General features: G+C 41.6%; 3 protein-coding genes across 6 annotated transcripts; all 3 read left to right on the forward strand.

The window, feature by feature from the left end:
* Window positions 1-441: 441 nt before the first annotated feature.
* LOC127756568 (uncharacterized) lies at window positions 442-2818 on the forward strand. Its single transcript, XM_052281923.1, has 2 exons — window positions 442-615; window positions 978-2818. The coding sequence occupies exon 2, from the start codon at window positions 1057-1059 to the stop codon at window positions 2080-2082; it is 1026 nt and encodes a 341-aa protein (XP_052137883.1). The 5' UTR covers window positions 442-615; window positions 978-1056; the 3' UTR covers window positions 2083-2818.
* A 5566-nt stretch (window positions 2819-8384) lies between these two features.
* LOC127756855 (uncharacterized) lies at window positions 8385-10083 on the forward strand. 2 transcript variants are annotated; one of them, XM_052282244.1, is made up of 3 exons: window positions 8385-8693; window positions 8959-9144; window positions 9270-10083. In XM_052282244.1, exons 2-3 carry the CDS (start codon window positions 9055-9057, stop codon window positions 9777-9779), a joined length of 600 nt encoding a protein of 199 aa, XP_052138204.1. In that variant the 5' UTR covers window positions 8385-8693; window positions 8959-9054; the 3' UTR covers window positions 9780-10083. The 2 variants fall into 2 exon arrangements, with proteins under 2 accessions (XP_052138204.1, XP_052138203.1); XM_052282243.1 differs by having other exon boundaries at window positions 8387-8693; window positions 8956-9144.
* Window positions 10084-15766: 5683 nt separating this feature from the next.
* LOC127758235 (probable E3 ubiquitin-protein ligase RHY1A) lies at window positions 15767-19981 on the forward strand. Of its 3 annotated transcripts, none has more exons than XM_052283860.1 (3): window positions 15767-16190; window positions 18883-19088; window positions 19179-19981. In XM_052283860.1, the coding sequence occupies exons 1-3, from the start codon at window positions 16047-16049 to the stop codon at window positions 19603-19605; spliced, it is 777 nt and encodes a 258-aa protein (XP_052139820.1). In that variant the 5' UTR covers window positions 15767-16046; the 3' UTR covers window positions 19606-19981. The 3 variants fall into 3 exon arrangements, with proteins under 3 accessions (XP_052139820.1, XP_052139822.1, XP_052139821.1); XM_052283862.1 differs by lacking the exon at window positions 15767-16190 and adding an exon at window positions 16268-16749; XM_052283861.1 differs by lacking the exon at window positions 15767-16190 and adding an exon at window positions 17754-17936.
* The last annotated feature ends 1276 nt before the right edge of the window (window positions 19982-21257 follow it).

Raw genomic sequence — 21257 nt, forward strand, 5'->3', positions numbered from 1 at the left:
CAAACATGTGAGTGGAATCATCCCAACCCAAAAATCAGGGATGGTTCCATCCCATCCCACTTAGTCCCGAAACCAAACACTACATTAGTTCTTCTCTATTTTACTATCTCCAACTCAAATAAAAGGAGATATCACACTTATAGAGAGAGAGAGATAGAGAGTAAAGAACCAAATCTACCATATCTTGTTCATTTAACCATCTTTTACACCCAAACAAAACGGAGAGACCACACTTAACACTTGCATTAGACCACAAGTACTCATCATTAGCCTTAATAAGTCAGTTTTGCATTTCGGCACGTGCGTGTCAGGGGCAGAGGCAAACCTGCCTATCTCCTCTCCTGCCTGTCTCACACACACCTGACGCGTGTGCGTGGGGCCCACCTGTCAGCGAGACATTAGCGCACGAGCCACCGTGACAAACACTGCCTTGTGAGGTCGAGTTCGTCCTCGCGGCCCAGAAAAAAAAAAGAAAAAAAAACCAAAATTTGGGGGAAATATAAACTGCGATTGCGGCGGCCGCAATCCGAAAAAAAAAGATCCATTTTTTTCTTTTCTTTTCACCCTAATTCTGAGTTCTTGACATCCGGAATCATCACGCTCTTCCCAATCGAGGTTAGTCTCCATCTTGCTGTTCATCTTCCCCCAAATCCATTCCGTGTTTCGTAATCTAGTTCTATACCCCGTGAAATTCGGGGGCTTTTTTTTTTTCTGGGTGGTGTTCATCCCGGATTTGGTTGGGGTTTGTCTAAAATTCGAGCTTGGTTTGCTTCCGGTTTCCGATTAGGTTATTACTGTTTAGGTCTGCTTCAGAGATGGGGTTAGGGTTAGATTTGTTCCAACTATTCGGTGAGCTCCTGGATCAGCAGCTTGGGGGATGCGTGTGTTCTTGTGCTGGATTGTGGAGTTCTTGATCCCTGCTAAAGATTGATTGCTTGCTTTCTTTTCTTTTCTTTTTTTTGATCTGGTTTTCGCAGGTTGCCGCTTCGAATCTCGCCGCGCGCCGCGGCGGCTAGGGTTTTGGTCGCCGGTGAGCTGCTGCATTTGGTCTCCAAGATGCAGCCGCCGGTGGCGAAGAAGGTGGCTGCTCGCGTGGACACGATGGAGATCAAGTCGCAGATTGCGAAGAAGCTGGGCGCCGAGCGCTCCGAGCACTACTTCCATAGCCTGAAGAAGTTCCTGGGTGGGCAGCTTGGGAAGGAGGAGTTCGACAAGATCTGCGTGGCTACAATGGGGAGGGATAACATCAAGTATCACAATTTTCTCATCAGGTCGATCCTCAGCAATGCCTACTCGGCGACCGCGCCGCCCCCACCTCCGCCGCCGAGCAGGCAGGCAACCACCGGGAACTCGCAGACGAGCACCGTGTCCGTGTCCAATGGGGCCGTGGCCAACCATGGCGTGATGGCGGGTGTGATGAGAGGGCCGGCGTTGGCTACCCGGGAGGCGAGGTTCGAGAGGCCGAGCCCGCTCGGGAAGTCGCCGCTTGGTCATCAGGGCACCGGGGAGTTTGTGTCGGCTGGGAGCAAGGCGCCGTTGGAGGTTGTGTCTGTGGAGGATGGCGAGGAGGTTAACCAGGCCGGGGGCAGTCCAGTGTATGCGCAGAGCAGAAGCCCGATTAGGGCTCCTTTGGGTGTTTCGTTTGGAGATCCGAAGGCTCAGAATTCTTGGCCTTCGATTCCTCATCCTTCGTTGATATGCTACAAAAATGGTGAATTGCCAGAAGCTCAGCGCTTGTTGAAGCTACTTGAGAATAAGCTGCAAGCTGAAGGTCTTAGCTTGACTCAGGAGTGTGCTGATGTGCTCAACTCTGGGCTGAATGCATACTTAAGTCGGCTGCTGAAATCTTGTATGGGCGTGGCGAAATCAAGGGGAAAGAGAGTGATGATGAACTATCCAAATGTGACTACTGTTGCTGTTATAAATGGCGTGCAGTATCAACGCTCTACAGGTTCAGCTGACTATTCCTACCAAGCTTCATTGCTAGATCTTGAGACAGCTGTAGTGTGTAATCCCCAGTTACTGGGAGGTAACTCCTCTCGGGTACGTGACAAGATTTCTGCTCATCTGTTAAACGGATGAATGAGGGTGGCTAGTTATCTCGGATTCTTTTAGTGAATCTTATGTTGACCAGTGTAGGCAACCTGTCGCAGTGTTGCATTGCCATTCATTCTGCTGTAGAAAGCTACAGTTTAGTTAGGTTCAGGCGGAGGGAGAGTTAGTGTCATAGGGCTGGGTGGTACACCCATGGCTTTTGGTGGTCAGGATGATACATCTTAGGGTACATGATAGTGAACTTCCATTACTTGTGATTAATCACAACAATAATGAAAAATTCTGGCAATGCCTTTGATCCTGTCGTCGCTTACAGGTCAATGCTACAGTTTACCTTTACCTGTATGGAGAATTCGGTCTTGTTGCCTGGATTTTACTGGTCAATGTTACAGTTTACCTTTACCTGTATGGAGAATTTGGTTTTGTTGTTTGGATTTTACTGGTCAATGTTACAGTTTACCTTTACCTGTATGGAGAATTCGGTTGTGTTGCCTGGATTTGTTGTTGTTCCTCTACCGAAGGCATATTTCTTCTCAACTGTTTTACCATGTGTTGCCATAATCTTTGATTTGTCACTGCTCTGCCCGCAGAGCATCGTTCTTGTTCCCGGTTTATTGTGTTGATCCTTCAGAGTTTGGTTTGGTATCTGAACTTTTTACATGATCTATGTCACCCAGCAATGCAGCATATCTCCCAACAAGATTTGGTGTTCTGCATCTTCAGTGTCTGACATCTCTATGTTCCATGGGGATTCACATTTTTTATGCAGCTCCTTCTGTGTTCTTCTGAATATATATGTATTCTGGTGCTGTCTGATTTAATCTGGTACAACAGCACATATTACCTGATACAGTCAGTTATCCCTCTTATCAAGAATGGGGTAGATCATAAGAGTTCAAGCGCATCTTCAAGACTGGCCTTCTCTCCAGGTCAAAGAAGAATTGCTGAAATTTTTCGCTGGTAAGGTTGGTACAGACTGCCGAGATTCAGAAACCTCTGAAGAATTGGAGGATTATATTATATGATCTCATACTGTCATACATGTATCTTATCTGATATCTCTGAAGAACAGGGCTCACTTTCTGTCAATCACAAATTCACAATCCATGCTGGGTTGGTTGCATGCAAAATTGAAATGCAAAGTCAGAACCCTGAAAGATTGTGACGTGGAATGAAACTCTTTGAGGGAAAATTTGGAAGAAACAACCTGATGTAAATCCTTCTTTTTTTTTCAGTCAACAATTCATCAGTTCTTCTCGATACGAATTTGACCTGAACTGTTCGTTTGTTTGCAGGCAATCATGTCCAAACGACATGTAGTACCAACAGGACTACAGGAGTATAGTATCAGTCTTTCTTTTTCAAACTTACACGCATTTCTTTCATCAACGATGAGCATGGCAGCTAACTTTATTTTTTTTTTCAGTTAAAAGCGCTTTTATTCAGCTCCATGAAAAGACATGATAAATACTAGGCCCTGAGAAAAACGACGATGACAAAGCTGCGTAGTGTACTTCTTGTTGCAAAAATAACACTGAAACAAAGCACTTTATCACACGTACGTCCATGGGTTCTCCATCAGACACGCAAAGACCTGTCCATGCTGCTTCCAAGCACATCCAAAAATTGAAGTTCAGCTAAGATTCAAAACCAAAATTTCCTGTATGGAAAAACTCGGAATCACAGGCAATCTTTTTTGCTTACTAGTTAGAAGAAGATTCAAATGCACCTATTTTTCTTGAGAAGAAAACTCAGATCATATGCATTTCTTTGTCAGAAAATACTCAGATTCAGAGGCTCTGATGAATCAGAACGACAAGAAAAAAAAATTAAGATTCAATATCAATTTTTTTAATTAAAGAAAAACTCAGATTCAGAGGCAAAATTTTCTGAAAAGAAAACTCGGCTTCAGTTGCATTTTCTTCTGAAAAGAGCTCAGATTCAGAGGCTCTGATGAGTCAGAAACTCAGAAAAAATTCAGAGGCTCTATGCTTTTGTTTTTTCTTCAAACAAAACTCGGGTTCAGAAGACATTTCCCTTCTTTAAACAAAACCTCATACCCAGAGGCTCTGATAAATTCAGAACAGTAACAAAAATTCAGACAAGAAAAAAAAATCTCTCTATTTTTTTTCCCTCCAGAATTAGAGGAGATTAGCAACTAGCAATCGAACAAACAAGAACAAGAGGCCTAGATGATGAAGCGCATCCTTCGAAGCTACAGAAGCTTAGGGTTAGTGACTGTGTGTGCGTGTGTGAGGTCATCACCACGCCTCGCCTTTTGAGAAGAAGAGGAGGAAGAAGAAAAGATTTCCACCATGCAATTGCAAAGTAGCAGCAGCCACTGTCTGTCCTGTGTCCACTGATCACTTCTCCTTTCGGTGTTCGTCTCGGCTCGCCGGCCGGCAACGGCCGGCGAGCGTGCATGGCGGGGCGCTGTCGGCTCCGGCTGGCTCCGGCCTCGAGGAAAGCCGAGCACAAAAAAGTTCAGGTCCTATCCTAGTCTCATTATCTAATCCTGTTCTTCAGTTTTGATTAGTTTTGATGTAGTATATGCATGAGCTTTTTCATGGTTTCAGTGTGATGTGTAATTAGTCATGTGCTCATATGATGTATGGAGCTGATTAATTATGGTGTTAGTTTATGGTTTATGGATTAGTATGGTGTTTGATTATTCAGGATGTATATGCAGAGAAGGTCAACATGGCATAACAGGAAGATTTTAAGCACACATCATCTTGTTCAGTTAAATATTCAGTCTGATCTGCAGCTGATTTTATTATGGTATTAGTTTGTGGATTAGCATGATGTTAATTAGTCAGGTTGTATATGCAGAGAAGGTCAACAGGCATAACAAAAAGAAAATTCAGAACAAACTCTCACACACACAGACACACACCATCTTGTTCAGTTTGATCTGCAGCTGATTAAATATGTCATTGAAATTAGCATGATGTTAATTGGTCAGGTTACATATATACATAGTCAAACAAGCATAACAAAACCATTTTATGCAGAACAAACCCATGCCCACACCATCTAATTCAGAGATGGGAAAAGGCTCACACAAACACTCATCATCACCATCCACAAAAAATTACTTCACTTTGTAGTGGACTAGACTAGATCAGTGCATTGTTCATCATCTTCTTTTAGGTGTTGACAAATAGGTGAGGGCTCACACTGACCACCCTTATGTGATCATCATGATGATGGTGGTGGTGGCATCAGCAAAGCTCTCTTTTCTGAATTTTTCTTTCACGTTAGTGGACATTCTTCTGTTCCTCCTCCAATTTCTTTTACATCCTACGATTAACTAGCTGTTAGAGCTGCACTGCACAGGGTTCCAGGTAGCCGAAATGATGAGCAAGGCTGCAACTTTGAGGATGCAGTGTGTGTGGGGAGACAGAATGGAGGCTGCGACCTGAATTTTTACAGACACCGATGTAATGTACTTTTCCTCCCCCCTCTGAAAAGTTCAGCACTGAATTTTAGCTAGCCCCGTGCGAGTTCATCTGCATGCTTTGCTTACTCCCCTGATTACTTTATCATTGCAATAGCTATCAGGTTAATTCTTGTGTTTGTTTATCTGCTCGGTGCTAGTAAGTAGCTTTTTTTATAAAAAAAAACTTCACTGATCAGTCGATGCTCCTGCATGCATGCTGCTGTTGGTTAAAATTTGAGAGCTACCCTGACAAATCATTCAGGCCAAAATGGCATCAACTTTAGAGTAACAGCATGAACAGGTTTTGTCAGGCAGCCATCAGACATCAGAGATGACAATTGCTGTCTGTTACTATCACTTATTAACAGCAAGCATCATCTAATCCTGGAAAATTTCTGATGAGAGCTTGAAATGGATAAAACCAGATTGGAAACTTGAAACTTTTCTGAACAAGAATCATCTAGTTATAACCATGAATCTAGAAACAGAATAGAACAGATCAACAGAACCCCCTTCTTTTTTCAGTACAGAGTATGTTTTTGAGATGCACAAGAACACTCTCTGCTACTCTGACTACTGATTATACTGCATTGTGTGTGTCACCACAGATCAATTTGCTTTTCCTGAAGAAAACAATCGATGAGCTGTCCTGAAAATCATGGAGTAATTGGAAGAAGAGAGGCTAAAACCTCCTGACAAAAGTGTCTTTTCTCACCATGGGTGAGAGCTTGCTCCCTCTCTCTTTAGCACTTTCTCCTCTATCTACAAAGCTTCTACTGTTCCAATTCCTCACCTTTTACTAATCTTTTATCCACAAAAGATGCACACTACATTACTATTACTAATTTACTACTACTGCTAGAGCTAAATTTTAGGTTTGCATTGAGCTAGTACTAATCAGTGAGTGTACTTGTTAATTCTAAAGGCACTAGTAACAATCATAACAATAGTGAGTAGAGTAGTAGTAATTGTTAATGGTAAAATAGTGATGATAATAAATTAATAATAATCATCCTTGCAAAAAGCCATTGCAGTAGGAAGAAGACTGAAAGAAAGAAAGAAAAGAAAGCCGAGAAAGCAGGAGTGCTTCTCTCTCTCTAGATGTGGGGCCCACCTCGCCGTACGGATGCGCCTCCCTGCGCCGGCAAAGCGTGCGCCATTGTCTTGTCCCTTGGACTATCATCCATCACCCTTTGCTTAGGCTTTCTTATTAGTGCACTAATCACTTAAAAAATGATCTCTTCTTCTTTTCAAGTCTCCATTATTGTAAGCAATTCGTCCCTGCACAATACAGCTCTCTTCCTCAGCTCTTGAAGCTGTGGACTTAGCTCCATCGTTTGCTTTTCAACTTTTTTTTTTTTTCGCTGGGACGGCGAAGAATACGACCTATGTATATTAAGGCTTTTCAGCTTATCAGCCGCAACTAAAATTTAAATTTGAAAACTTGATTTTAGGTTGATTTTGATGATTTTTTTTCATCGTAGTTTATTTTTCAATATTGATTTTTAAGTTTCAGCATTCATTTTTAAGTTGCGAAGAACGTATACATAAAGGTTTTATGAACAGTTTTTTTTTATCGCTAATAGGTATTACGTCTTATAGTCAGCTGTTTGCTGCAATGGCACACTAGTAGCATCAGTGTTGAGTAATTTGGTCAGTGAAGCAAAATTAATTAAGCACCGGTGATTAAACTATGCAGACCCCCACATGGTTTGTGCTTGTGTCAGGATCAGAGTTCAGACATGCATGCTTAGCTGATGCTTCCTCTCAAAGGGATGTGTCTGCATCACCAGCCTTTGCTTCTCCTCTTTTCTCTGCTTGCTTGGTTTTCCTGCAATGCAAACATATACCACAGCAACTGCTGTTAACAACAAACAACAGTGCTCTGATTTGTCAGGATGGGCCAACAATGAGACAAGAACCTGCCCTTCTTATCTCCCTCCTCAAAGATATGTTGTGCTCTTGGATGCATCCATTTGGATAGATATTAGATCCCTGCATCCATATGCATATATGCAGGCATTGCAAAGGGAAATTAGCATATGTTGCAATGCTGTGGCAATAATTCATTGTACAGGAGGACACTCATCTCACCCCTCATCATCATCATCAGGTACATTTCACACATGGAAATGCACCTTTGCTTGTTTTCAGTGACAACACTGACAGCTCCATCTTACTAGGTACTACTGCTCCAGTTAGTTGCAACCTGACTTGCGCATACATTTCAGAAGAAAAAAAAAAGAACTAAACTGATTCATTCAGTAAAGAATTGCACAACTGCACAAGGCATTGGTAGATGGTACTACTCCTACATGTGTGCAATGCATTTGCCTGCATTTGTGCAATGATCATGCATGCTAAGGGCCCCTTTGAAACGCAGGATAGAAAAAACACAGGAATAGGAAAAACATAGGAATTGAAGTTGTATGTTTTTCCAATCCTACAAGAATTGAAAACACAGGAAATGGAGAGAAGAGCCCTTTGATTATACCACAGGATACACTCAACAAAGGAAAGTTTCACAAGAGGTCTAACCTCTTGCTTATTTTCCTATGGAATTGATCATAGGAATGCAATCCTATGAAAGTTTTCCTATCCTCTTCCTATGAATCAAAGGGCTCTATAGTAAAAAATCTTTAGGAAAATGAATCCTCCAAAATTCCTTTGCTAATCCTCCATTTCAAAGGGGCCCTAACTTGTTTAGTGTGTTAAGCATTGCATCCATCACACACAAAGTGCCACTGCTTCAACTTTGAAATGTACTTAAAAAAAAACCTTTGAAATGTACGACTACTCCTCCTTGTGGGGGCCCACACAAGAGAGAATAGAGAAGAAGATTAAACTAGAGTCCTGCAGGGTTGTCTGCTCTGGGAGGGGCACCTCATGCAAACTGACTAGTGCCATTGCCCCAGGCCTCTGGGCCTCTTGCTTGGCATGCCAAAAAGGAGGAGGGTCCAAGGTAAAAATATACCCTCTACCTAGTGTCTAGTGATCATTGCCAGTGTTTATAAATCACCACCTCCCCTGTAACTCCCATTTCCAGCTTCACACATTCACCAGCCTCACTCTCACAACTCATACTCCTCCTTCTGAACCTATCTTGTTTGTCCTCTGGAAGTTGAGTAGAGGAAGAGAGGAACAGACAACAGAAACAAGCAAGCATCTTGGTGGTTGTTTTGGATACATATACAAGGTTAGTTAGTTGGTTAGTTACTTGTTCTTTGTGGTAGAATTAGCATCCTTGTCTGAAATGTTGTTTGTGTCACTCAGAGATTGTTCTGATGACATCATCATGTTTCTTGATCTGAGCTCCTGCTCTCAAAGTTCAGTTTTTTGTTCATCTTGCTACTAGCTCTTTTGATGTAATTTATCATTTCTGAAGTCTGAACCATTAGGATCAATGAAAATGAAGTTTTTTTTAAAGTACTTAATGGTATCTTTGCTTCACATTTCAGCAGGGTGCAAGTGCAAGAATTGGTGATCTGAATCCTGAATCAAAGTTGAGGGAATCACTAGGATCAATCAATCAATTCCAAGAGGCTTAGCTGAAGCAGATGATGAGGATGGACAAGCTTGTGAGGCAATGTGACATGGAGGTGATGAAGATGGCCATGCTCAAGCATGAGGAGACCTTCAGGCAGCAGGTAAATCTCACTGAAATTAGTCCTATCAACTACTTACTACTAGTAGTTAATTACTGGCCATTGCAAATTTCTTGAATCCTACATATGAACTACTTCTGATTAAGTTTCAATTAATTATTAATCAGGTTCATGAGCTGCATCGCCTGTACCGAATTCAGAGGCAGCTGATGAGCGACCTGACCATGGCCGAGCTGAGCTCCGGCCACCGCCGCCGGCAGCCTCGCCGGAGCAGCAAGCAACCTCGCCGCGCGCTGAACCTGCAGCTCCCCGCCGACGAGTACATCGTCAGCGCCGACGCCGCCGACGACAACGACGACACGGCCGAGCTGGACCTCACTCTCGCCGTCGGCGGCGGCCGCAGCTCCCGCAAGTGCAACGCCGCCATTGCCGCCGCCGCCGCCGCCGCAGGTGGCTCCTCCCCCTTCGCCTCCGACTGCTCCGGCAGCGGCCTCTCGTCGTCGCCGTCGTCGGCCGAGTACTCCGACGGCGCCGCCATGTTCCTCCACGCGCCGCCGCCCATGCCGCCGCCGTGCCAGCGTGCAATGGCGTTCGACCTCGCCATGGGCGACGCCATGAAGCAGCAGCAGTCGCCATGGCTGGTTCAGTGCCAGTATCTCAGCCTCAGGATGACATGAACAGCAAGATCAAGCTCAAGCTCAAGCTCAAGCTGTCCATGATCACACTGTGCTACTACTACTCTAGCTTAATTATCTTGTGTTTGTAGAAGAAGAGAAGAAGAACAAGAAGAAGCTAGCCACTAGCTTAATCATTTCCTCTCCCACTGTTAATTAATCAATTATTTGTTCTAGCTAGGTGATCAGTGCAGTTTGGGCAGGGGGGATTAAGTCCTAATCCTGAATTCCTGATCCCAAAGTGTCCATTGATCATCATTTGATCGATCTTGGCTAATTAATGAGTGCATGCTGATTGATTTGTGTCTATTCCTACTAGATCATGGCATGTTCATGATTTGCAATGCAATATTGGAGCATTATTGATTGCACAGTTGCATGCATGCATGGATGAATGAATGAATGCAAAGGTAACCTGGAAAAAGGGAGTTGCAGTGAAAAGGTAAATAATCAGGCAGTGAAACTGAGGGAGTAGTAGAAAGAAAGCATAGGTAGCTACTACATGGAAATTGAAGTGAAAAGAGGTTGCATTCTTTGCAGTGCAAAAGGTTGCAGCTGATGGCCAGTAGGCATGCTGTCTCCAGAAGTTCAGATCAGTTCAGAATTTAAATATCAATGATTTTTTTTTTAAAAAAAGAAGAATTAAGAGAAGTAGAACAAATGGCACCATTAGGAAAAAAGGATATTCCTTTTCTTTATCTATGATGATTGACTCTTGAAGGGAACATTCTGCATGCAACAAGATAGAGTTTCAGGCAAGAAAAGGGGATCATTGCAACTAAAAAACAACACCCAAAAAAAAAAGTTTCAGAAGATGCAAATGGATAAAATGAAGCTGTTGTCACACGTTGTTGCTTTGGCTTCAGTAATTCTAGACCAAGATATCTTTGGAAGCTGTGGACAAGAGGATAAAATTAAAATAGTTGACCTGTACTGGATACATATCTGGATTCATTTGTCTTTCTTTATGGAAATAGATTCATCCATCTTTTGCAAAAGCAAGTCATCAGAGGCAAACAAAAGAATTCTTTAAAGGGAGAAATTGCAAGGTATGTTCAGAAATTGTGGAAGCATTTGCAAAGAAGTTTCAAAGGAGAGTAGTAAGGAGCAGGCAACCACTACCTGAAGAAATATCTCAAGTGATTAATACAGACAAGTGCAAGTGTGCAACTAGCAGGTGATCCATCGTTATCTTGAATCGAACACAAACCAAATTTAAACAAAGAAAAAATATATATAACCAACGATTCCTTGTACCGAAATCCTGAATCTGACAGAAGAAGACAATGTTGTGCAGTACGTATGTGAAAATCCCCGGCATGATTCCCGGCTGCATCCCAATAAGAAAACCGTGACAGCAGCAGCTAGCAGCTAGCTACCGATCGATCGATGGCGATCGATAGCTATAGATATCTCGATCTCTATGAAAAATAATGAAATGAATGACCATGGAATGGTACAAAATATCGTACTTCAAGCATCAGTAGCTGCTATCCAGTACATGTACTGTCTTTCTCTCTCTCAGTCCGTTGTGTTCTGAGTTCGATGCATTAAAAAGAAAACAAAACTAAACAGTAGTGTTGGTGCTATTTTCTCCATCACTAGTATAATTTATAGCGGCTGGAAGAGCTATAAACTGTCTTGATTAATCCGATGTATGACATGGAGTACACAGTATGCTCATTGTCTGATCAACCAGAGCACAAGCAGGAACTGTGTTGGCACTGTTCTGTTCATGTGCAGATACCTCGTGGAAGAACATGCCACCTCAAAGAGGCAAAGACAATCCTTTGTGAATTTCATGGACTGTGTAATGTGTGATGTGATATTGGGTCATTTTTATAGTGGTGTCAAAATCTAGATAAATTTTGATATTATTACTTTTTCTTTTTAGTAAGATACAGCTCATATGAAATACTCTCTATGTTTGGTTCTCTACCAGTATGCTTGATATGGTGAAGAAAGTTTCAGTGTGTTGCGAAATTGAGCACTGTGGCATTACAAATGACTTGGCTCCAATCCAAACCAGTCACACTAATACTAGTTTAGTTGCCAAATACTACTATTAATTGGTAAGACATATTTTGGTATAATCAAAGGCTCAATACACTTTGATACCAACCAGATGGAACAATATAAGAAGGCATATTTGTTTTTAGAGACAAAAATCAGGAAGATGTATTGCCAAAAAAAAGAGGAAAAGAAAATCTATAATTTCATTCTGCAGCATTCAGATTTACCCTAGGCCCAGCCCAACTACATGCTACGCGAGGAATTATAGCCCATGGACCGCACTAATTGCCGGGCCTAGCCCATGACAGACACAAAAAGGAAAAGCCCAAGAGGTCGTGTTCGTAAGACGACGTGAGCACGACGTCACGTCTCACTCACCTTGACCTCCCAATTTTTTTTTACTTTCTACCTTCCACTAATTAAAACCTCCGTTGATTTGGGGTGCATCGTAACTGTGGTGTGAACGACACAAAAGAGAGTGGGAGAGGATAAAAAGTGAATATTCTCGTGGAAATTCTAGATCATGTTTTTACCCAACTTTTTTTCCCATTAATTTACTTTTCACAAAGGTCATAGCAAAAGATACCAGCATTACATATTACATTCGTCATAAACTATAATAGACTTTTTTTTTAGAAACACAAAACAAACGCGGACATTTATAACGCGCATAGATCTGAGCATGTACAACGGTATTTAATAACGGACTATCTTCGTTGTCATGTAAGCAAATTTGGTGTCGTGGAAGAAGAAGATGAAAAAAAAGGGAAACATGATGGATACTCATGATAACAACTTAAAGTAGATTCTTAGCATTTACTATTAAAGGAAATTTTGTTGCAAGGTGTGGACAAAAGAAAAAAATGGTAATAAAAAAATATTTTGGTACATTAAGTTTGAGAGTTATTATTGCCTTTACTATTGTAGGAAGTAGTATGTTCTTCCTCTATATCAAAACATAGCAAAATTTAGTTAGATGAGACGTATCCTAGGCATGTCCAGATTCGTAGTACTAGAATATATATATATATATATATATACATCCTATTAAATAAAAGTTGCTATATTTTGGGATGGAGGGAGTATTAACTAAGAGCTCGCATCGGCTCCATCTTTATATATGTCTTGCAAATTTTCATATATACAGGCAAAGACAATGGTATCATCGTTATCACTGACACATCCACGAAGATAATGGTTATAAAGATAGAAGGTGAATATTTTCTAAACCATGGTCTTAAATAAAAAAGAAGTATGCGACCTTAGCATGCTTGCATATCATTATATCACGGTGGGATATGCAAATTCAACTACTCAATTTACCTTGAGTCTTAGACTAATAGACCTATTAAGTCGCTGGAGGTTTTTTTTTATTAAAGATAAATGATACTCTCTCCATATATTTTTAATAGTCATATTTCTAAATCTAAAAATTTATTTTTAATAGGCATATTTCAATCCAACAACTTATCATCTTAATGACTTTCTTGGATTTAATGCGTGACTCTCCATCTTCCACACAAGATTGGCTACATGGGCATCGAAAAATGTAAATATTAATGAATCGCTTGTTTACAATGAATGACTAGTAGCATTTTTAAATGGATGATAAGTAGAATCACTTATTCTTGGTCTATGTGCCAAGATAAAATATGACTATCAAAATTAGGGCATGTTTAGATCCATTTGGAATAGCAAATGGCAAATGGCAAAAGTTTTGGTGGCAAAAGTTTTAGCATTGCAAAAGTACTAGTTGGTGTTTAGATGCATGTTAAAGTTTTGCTATTCTAGCACTAAAGTGAGAGAGAAAGAGAGAGTGGTCCCAAAGCACTTTTTGGCATAATTTGCTACTATGAACTAGCAAATACCAAATACCAAATTGCCAACTTTTACTACTAGTGTTTAGATCCAAAATGGCAAAAATTGCTATAAAATGGCAAAACTTTTACCATTTTAGAGGATCTAAACAGGACCTATGGAGTACTATCAAAGGTCAGGTTATCAACAATTTTGTTGTCATTGTTGACTCGAGAGAAGCAGAGGAAAAATGCTGCCGTATCGATGGTAATTTTTGCAGTCAACCTCGATTTCATCGATCATCGGATCGGGAAAAAGGAAAGAAGTAAAGACTGCTCTTTTTATTTTCGTTTGGAGTCATTCTTTCCCATTTCTAGGACCTCTGTGTAATTTGTTCATTTTAAGGGTCTTTCTATAAATTGTATCGTATGTCTATCTAATCTCATCGCTCTTTCTATGAGAAATGTGATTTTCGCTGATGTATGTTATAGGAGTACTATGTAATCTTTTATATTGGATAAATGCATGAGTTTAAAAGGAAAGAGAAGCAAGCAAAAAGAATGCTGCCGTACAGTACAGGTGCCACTGCCACGTGTGTCGGTGATCCGGACAAAATCAGTTGCAACAAAACGCCACGTGTACAACGATGCGTGGCACGTGTCACTGACGAGTGGGCCCAACCGCGGTGATAGCGTGACACTAGTCCAACGCCTTTTTTTTATTAGTGCCTGGCTCAGCGATTAGGGCCATTCTGACACTTGTTTAAAATGTGCTAATTAACTCCTCGCTAATGACGTTTTTGGTAGTAAATCACGTCAAATTCTTGGACGGTTAGCGTACTTCGCATTCACGCGCCTCTCGTGTTGAATTTTTTTTCTTTTACAACCGAAACTGATGCAGTGACAGCAAACTATGGAAGAAACGGAGTGTCAGTTTCACATCACATGAGGAGTGCTTAATTAGTTGTTTTATACTATGTACTACTCCCTCCGTTTTATAATATAAAACTTCTTAACATTACCCATACATATATATATATGTGTGTGTTTTATAATAATGTAGACACATTTATATATTTAAAGTTATTAATATATATATTAATGCAGGTATGCTAAAAGTATGAAACAGAGGAAGTACTCAAATTATGCCATGTTGCTGTAATCTCACTTGATAGTTACTCGAAGTTTGGCCATATGCTTAGCTACTTTGAGCTGATCTTTATAATACTCAATGTACATTTGGCAACATTTAATTTGGTCTTCCAGAGTTGGTTCTGGATTAATGACCTTGCAGGTCACCAAAAGGCGCACTAATTTCCATCATGTCTAAAGTGATCAACTTGGAGATATGGCCATCATCAAGCCCCCACATATGATCCACGCAGAATAAAATTGTTCTACATACCAATCATTTTCATTCAGATTTAGTTCCATTTTGATTCTGATTTAGTGCGCTTAAGTTTGTTTACACAGCTAAATACGGAGACATGTCGACACTATATCTCAAATAACCGTTTCTTCATCACTGAAGTAGTGTGAAAAGATTGCGTTTTTAAAGATTGCAATTTTTTTCCTCTCCTGTTTTGTGCCCTTGATATTATGTCGTTTTCATCAGCAGTTTAGAACAAGTTTAATAGTATATCCAATTATTGGCTTCAATTCATCTATAGCCAACCTAATAGCTCATTCATACAATAGTTATATACTATACTATTAATACCTGGTCCTACTTGTTATACACACCCTGCGTCTTAAAGTCCGTATTACAGTTGACTATAAATTTATAGCCTGCTGCTATTCTCTCTCCTTATTTATTTTATTAAAATATGTTTGTAGTTGGCTTATAGCCAGGTATTGTACATGCTCTTAGAGCACCCGCAATGGTAAAGTAAGATGCTCTCTATAAAACATGTACATCTCAGCAATAGACTAGATTAATAGTAAAACACCTCAATAGTATATCTACATGGGTATCTATAGCTCTCTAATACATTGCCTCGTTTTTCTCTATAGACTATCTCTAGGTTAGTAGATAGCTTTGTTCTCTCTCTTCATTTAATCTCTTCCAAGTAGGATAATATATTGATATGGATATCTTATAGAGACCATATAGATAATCATTGCGGGTGCCCTTATCACGCTTCTAGCTTCATTTAAGCCGTCCAAAACCCTTAACTGCGATGGCGCACAACACAACAAATCATCTTTTCGAGGATTTTGCGAAGAATCGATACAAAAAAGCAACGTTGACGTGAGCGAGAAAATTCAGAAACTTTCAGAGGAAAAAAGAAGAAGAAAGGTTTCAACTTTCAAGAGGTAGTAGTAGTAGTAGTAGTAGTAGTAGTGCAGAGATATCTGAAGAAAAGTGCAGAGAAAAAAGAAGCAGCCGAGGTAGTATAAAAGTTGGAGAGAAACAGGTGAAGCTGCAATATTTCGCCACATCTTCTTCTTCTTCTTCTCCATGCCGATCGCCTCCAAGCTCGTCTACTTCCAGCGCCGCCGCCCATCGCCGGCGCCGCCGGAGCCGGAGCCGGAGCCTCCCGACCCTCGCCGCAGGCCCTGCCGAGCCGGAGCCGGAGCCTCCGCCGCACGCCGCCGCAAGCCGGTGAGCTAGCTTTCTGCCGTTTCTTGGCTAAGGCTGCGAACTTATTATTATTATTGTTATTATTATATTATTTATTTTTACGGCTTCTCGAGTGAGGAGAAGTTTTCAGAGGAGGATTTCGTCTCCAGTGTTTAGTTGGATTTCAGCTTAGGAGTAGCTAGTGAGAATCATGGTGTGGTTCATGGTTTTGTGGCGTTGTGGCCAAGTGCTGACGATTTGGGTGAGGTTCCAAAGAAAGTAAGAAACGATTTTAGAAGGGAGGGTTTAGATTGAGATTTGATTGCTGATTTGGAAGGGGAAATGGATGGTTTTAGAGATTTGCCTAGGAAGGAGACACCAGGGGAGTTCCAATCTGGTACTTGGATCAGCAATCAGCTTGTAAGAACTAAAGAAGTGGAGAATTTCATCTTTTGTTTTGTAGGGCTCACCCCGGTGAAGATTTGTGTTGGAAGCTTTGGTAGAGTGATTAGTTGTGGTCAGTTGAGATGAACTGAGGCGTGCATCAGTGAATCAGATCATCTGCACTTTCATATGCATGCCCTTGTCAGATCTATGGCAAGTTAGTAACCAAATGTTTGGCTCTCACAGAAAAAAAAAAGAGAAAATTCGATCCATAGCACAAGAAAAAAAGCGGTACCAAAAAATAGCACACAAATTTTTCGCTTTCGACGAGAAGCACAGGCCACCGTTTTTCCTTCGTAGCATAGCACTTCCGTCGCATCCTGAGGTAACGGTGTTAGATCTGAGTGGAGAAAAATGTCATTGGACTCATTTGCCCTTCATCTCTTCTCCCTTATTCCCTATTTCCTCAGCTATTTCCCGTTCATTCTCTTTTGATGGTTCCTTTGCTGTGGAGCCTGGATACCAAGTGCGTCGTCATCAACACGTTCGCAGCCTTGGAGGCCGCCTATTTGGACTTGAAGTGTCCTCCGGTGGGCTCAAGGTTGTTAGCCATGGCCTTCGTCCAGCGACCGTGGCGGGAAACCGGCGGTGCCACCGATAGAGGTGGGTGCCTGGCTGGACGCCTTCGCCGATGGCGCCATCGTGTACGTCAACTTCGCGACGCAGCAGTCACTGTCGCCGGCGCAGGTGGCGTGCGTGGCCGAGGCGTTGACGCGGAGCTCGGCGGCGCTCGTGTGGGCCGCGGACAGCGTCACCGCCGCGGCGCTGCTGAAAGGGTTCGAGGCGGCGACAACGGCGTGGGGACGGGCCTGGTCATCCGCGGGTGGGCGCCGCAGGTGGCGATCCCGCGCCACCGCGCCGTGGGGTGGTCCCTGATGCACTGCGGCACGAACGCGATGCTGGAGGCGACGTCGGCGGGCGTCGCGATGCTCACGTGGCCCATGGGCGCCGACCACTTCGTGAACAAGATTTTGCTGGTGGAGGCCGGCGTGGCGATGCACCTGGCGGAGGGCGCGGACGCCGTGCCTGACTCTGGGCAGATGGCGAAGGCGATTGCCGCCGCGGTCGGCGACATGGGGAAGCCCTTCAGGGAGCGTGCAGTGGCGCTTGCCCGCATGGCTGCAGCGGCGGTAGCAGAGGGTGGGACTTCGTATAGGGACTTGGAAAGAGTGAGGAAATGGGGAATAAGGGAGAAGAGATGAAGGGCAAATGAGTCCAACGATATTTTTCTCCGCTTCGATCTAACGCCGTTACCTCATAATGCGACGGAAGTGCTACGGGTCGAAGGAAAAACGGTGGCCTGTGCTTCTCGCCGAAAGCGAAAAATTTATGTGCTATTTTTTGGTACCGCTTTCTCTTCTGTGCTATAGATCGAATTTTCTCAAAAAAAAAAATGTCAAGTCTGGTTCTCGCAAAATCTAAGTTATGTGTTAGTAAATTTGGTCGTTGATGAGATCTATGATTATGAGTGTAAATGATGGGTTCGGTGATCTTTTGTTCTTCAAGAAACATTAATGTGTTTGCTGGTGTTCTGGGGAATTCATCAGCTGGTACAGTGGTACTAGTAGAAAGTTTGACAATCCTTTTCAAACTAGATAGAGTACATCTGTACATGTGCTGTAACTTGTGAAGGGTATTTACTACAACCATGATAAGAAGGTACTCGTGGAGTACTAGTAGTATATACCGAAATCTTTTTCTGAGAGGTTCAACTAATTTCAATGTAGATTTATGGTTAAATGACAAAGACAGTTCTTTGGTTGGTAGCTCAAATTTAGTAGCCCAATTAAGCCTGTAGTACTTTACATTCATACTAGTACTAATTAGATGTTAATTGCTGGTAAACTGCTATTTCAAAACCTTTTATGGAAATTCCCATTGTTTAGTAGCAATCGTTTCTGACTAACTAATGCTTGTCTTCGCGCCGAAATTATGGACTAGATTTCCCATTACTAAACATATACAGTCAGAACATAGTTCTAGTGTTTTAGCAGGTTAAGTATCAGCCCTCGTAGTAGCCTGCTGAACCAGTGTTCTAGTTTTGTGGTGTGCAGACAACTGTGAAGTGTGCTCATGCACCAAATAATCATATGGACACTATCTCTTTTTACTGAACACTATTGCTTTCATGTGCCCTTGCTTATCTGCACTCTTTCTTAGTATGCAACAATATCATTTTCACGGCAGAAATAAGTATGGTTTTCCATGTTTCTTCATGTATTGATGATTGTTGTGAAATCTTCTTCAGCAATAATCCACTGTTTCTAACATTTGTCATTGATGAAACTAGGGTCAGGAACATGTTCCAGGAAGCAAAAGAGATACCTCAAAGGGTGTCGCATCTGCTGGAAACATAACAGGACAAGCAGGCAGCACGGGCTCCAGCTCAAGGCTAAACCGCAGCGTATCAGATCATGGCCGGCTTCCTGATTCCGTTCAGCAGGCTAGGGAACGGCTACTTCAGAGGCTTAACAGCGTGGACTTATCAGGAAGAAGGTCCGCATCAACTTTTTCGCACTCCCTCCTCCAGCTTAGAACTTAAGCTACAGAGAATCTACATTTACAAATTCCATCCCATTGTTGCAGGCAAAATACATCGTTGTCATCAGAAACCATTCATGGTGGAGTAGCCCCGGGCGTCTCCACCACCGCAGATAGCATATTCAGCAGTCTAACCAGTTGCTTCCACACTGACGTATCGATCGCTCCCTGCAAACTCCAAGAGAGCACAGCTGAAACCTTCAACACCGCAGATAAGCATACATTCATCGCGCATTGTTCTGAACCGGCTCCTACACAAGAAGTAGCAAGCTGCAGAGTAACAGATGATGACGAACTCGCGGGACCTTCAACGGAGTGCTCTATATGCCTGGAGAGATGTGGGGATGCAGATGGGCTCCTCGAGCTGCGGTGCAAGCACATCTTCCACTCGGCCTGCCTCGAGCGATGGCTGCGCTCTCGCAGCGACTGCCCCTACTGCAGGGCCAGCGTGCTCCTAACAGCAGAAGGATGAGAATTTGAGGATGAAACTAAACCCAGCTCTGTAGAACCTCTCTTTAAGCCCTTAACTTTGTCACTGCTCACATGCTCTTCTTCCAGTACTAAGTTTTTTCCCCCCTTTGCTGATGAGGCTGTGAAATCTGTGATACTTTTGTCACTGTGTGAGGCTTCAGAAAGTTAGCATCTTACTGTACCATGAATGTGTCTTGAACCTGACTGGGTTGTTTGCAACTGGATCATGCTCTCTCCATGCATATAGAATGAGAGCTGAGCTGCTACCTGTTTTTCCATGGAAGCTTTTGTTTGCTCTTCCATGTTGTGCAATCTGAAAGTGAGTGATTGCTTTTGCTCTCGTCTTGCTGATGCCAATCCAGCTGAGCGTTGCAGTTTGTTATGTGTCGCGTTCATTCGTTTTTGTTCCTTCTGCAAGTATGTTGTTCGTCATCTGGAAAATTGGAATTCAGACTTCAGACTTTCAGAGGCAGAATCGATACTTGACGAAATTCAGTGAGCAAAGATCTCTGTCCTGATCACACAAGTCACATTCTCAACGAACTTTCTATATAACCTATTCGACATCTCTATCACCCGTACTTGTCTCCAGATTCTGTAGATAAGTATAAATACGTACATACAAGACCAGATTTTGTAGATAAGTATAAATACATAGTACATACAAGACAGTATACACGTAGAATACAGAAAAATATATATAATGCAAACCTTAGTGTAAACATGAAAACTACCGTACAATAATAAAAAAAATGAATGTCTAACATTTATCCACGTCATCCTTAGTACATGAACATATCCTATACACATAATTTTTCCGTGCACACCTTGTACACACCAATTAGCAAATATCATAGAAAATAAAGAAAAACTTGGACACATACAGTTAAAACGTTTCATATATTCTAGAAACTTCCCCCTAAGCACCCTTCTGGCTCATATTATATGATTTTTTTTTTCAAGTTAAACGTTTGACTAAGTTTATAGAAAAAAATATATAATAACCCTTTCGACATAAAACAAATATATTTTGAAAATAGATTAAATATTAATTGTTAATGAAACTAATTTAATATTATAGATATTGCTAATATTTTTATAAACTGGATCAAATTTAAGTAAATTTGACTATAAAAAGTCAAAATAGCTTATAACATAAAGGTAGTAAAACATTTACTTTTGGGTGTGTTTAGTTCACGCTAAAATTGGAAGTTTGATTGAAATTGGAACGATGTGACGGAAAAGTTGAAAGTTTATGTGTATAAAACTTTTACTCATGGTCAAATCCGAAAGTAAAAAAAAATCACTCAGAATGGCATGGCCAAATCTTATATATCTACTCTCTCTATTCCAAATTGATCTACATATAGTTTTTTTTTAAGGTTATTCCTAAATAATCTACATATTTGTGTTCATTCATTAGGTCTATTCGTTATTTGTGCATTGAAATAAATGGACATTGATACATGCATCCATGCACACAGGCATTTATAACCCACATGCAATATCTTGATTTGCTATTGGCTAGGAAATAGTGGGGATTGTGCATGTATTGAGTTTGCTGCTAGAGTAAATATAGTATAAGAGAGTTATTAGCTTTTCTTGGTCTCGATGTACCTACGAAATATGTAGATTAATTTAAAATGGAGAAAG

This window comes from Oryza glaberrima, chromosome 12 (assembly GCF_000147395.1).
Source record: "Oryza glaberrima chromosome 12, OglaRS2, whole genome shotgun sequence".
Lineage (NCBI taxonomy): Eukaryota > Viridiplantae > Streptophyta > Magnoliopsida > Poales > Poaceae > Oryza > Oryza glaberrima.

Bases quoted from the DNA above. Each gene is read 5' to 3' on its own strand.
- LOC127756568 (XM_052281923.1), top strand. From the start codon at position 1,057: ATGCAGCCGCCGGTGGCGAAGAAGGTGGCTGCTCGCGTGGACACGATG.
- LOC127756855 (XM_052282244.1), top strand. From the start codon at position 9,055: ATGATGAGGATGGACAAGCTTGTGAGGCAATGTGACATGGAGGTGATG. The intron at 9,145-9,269 runs GTAAATCTCACT...ATTATTAATCAG, and splicing joins AGGAGACCTTCAGGCAGCAG to GTTCATGAGCTGCATCGCCT.
- LOC127758235 (XM_052283860.1), top strand. From the start codon at position 16,047: ATGCCGATCGCCTCCAAGCTCGTCTACTTCCAGCGCCGCCGCCCATCG. The intron at 16,191-18,882 runs GTGAGCTAGCTT...TGATGAAACTAG, and splicing joins CCGCACGCCGCCGCAAGCCG to GGTCAGGAACATGTTCCAGG. The intron at 19,089-19,178 runs GTCCGCATCAAC...CCATTGTTGCAG, and splicing joins GTGGACTTATCAGGAAGAAG to GCAAAATACATCGTTGTCAT.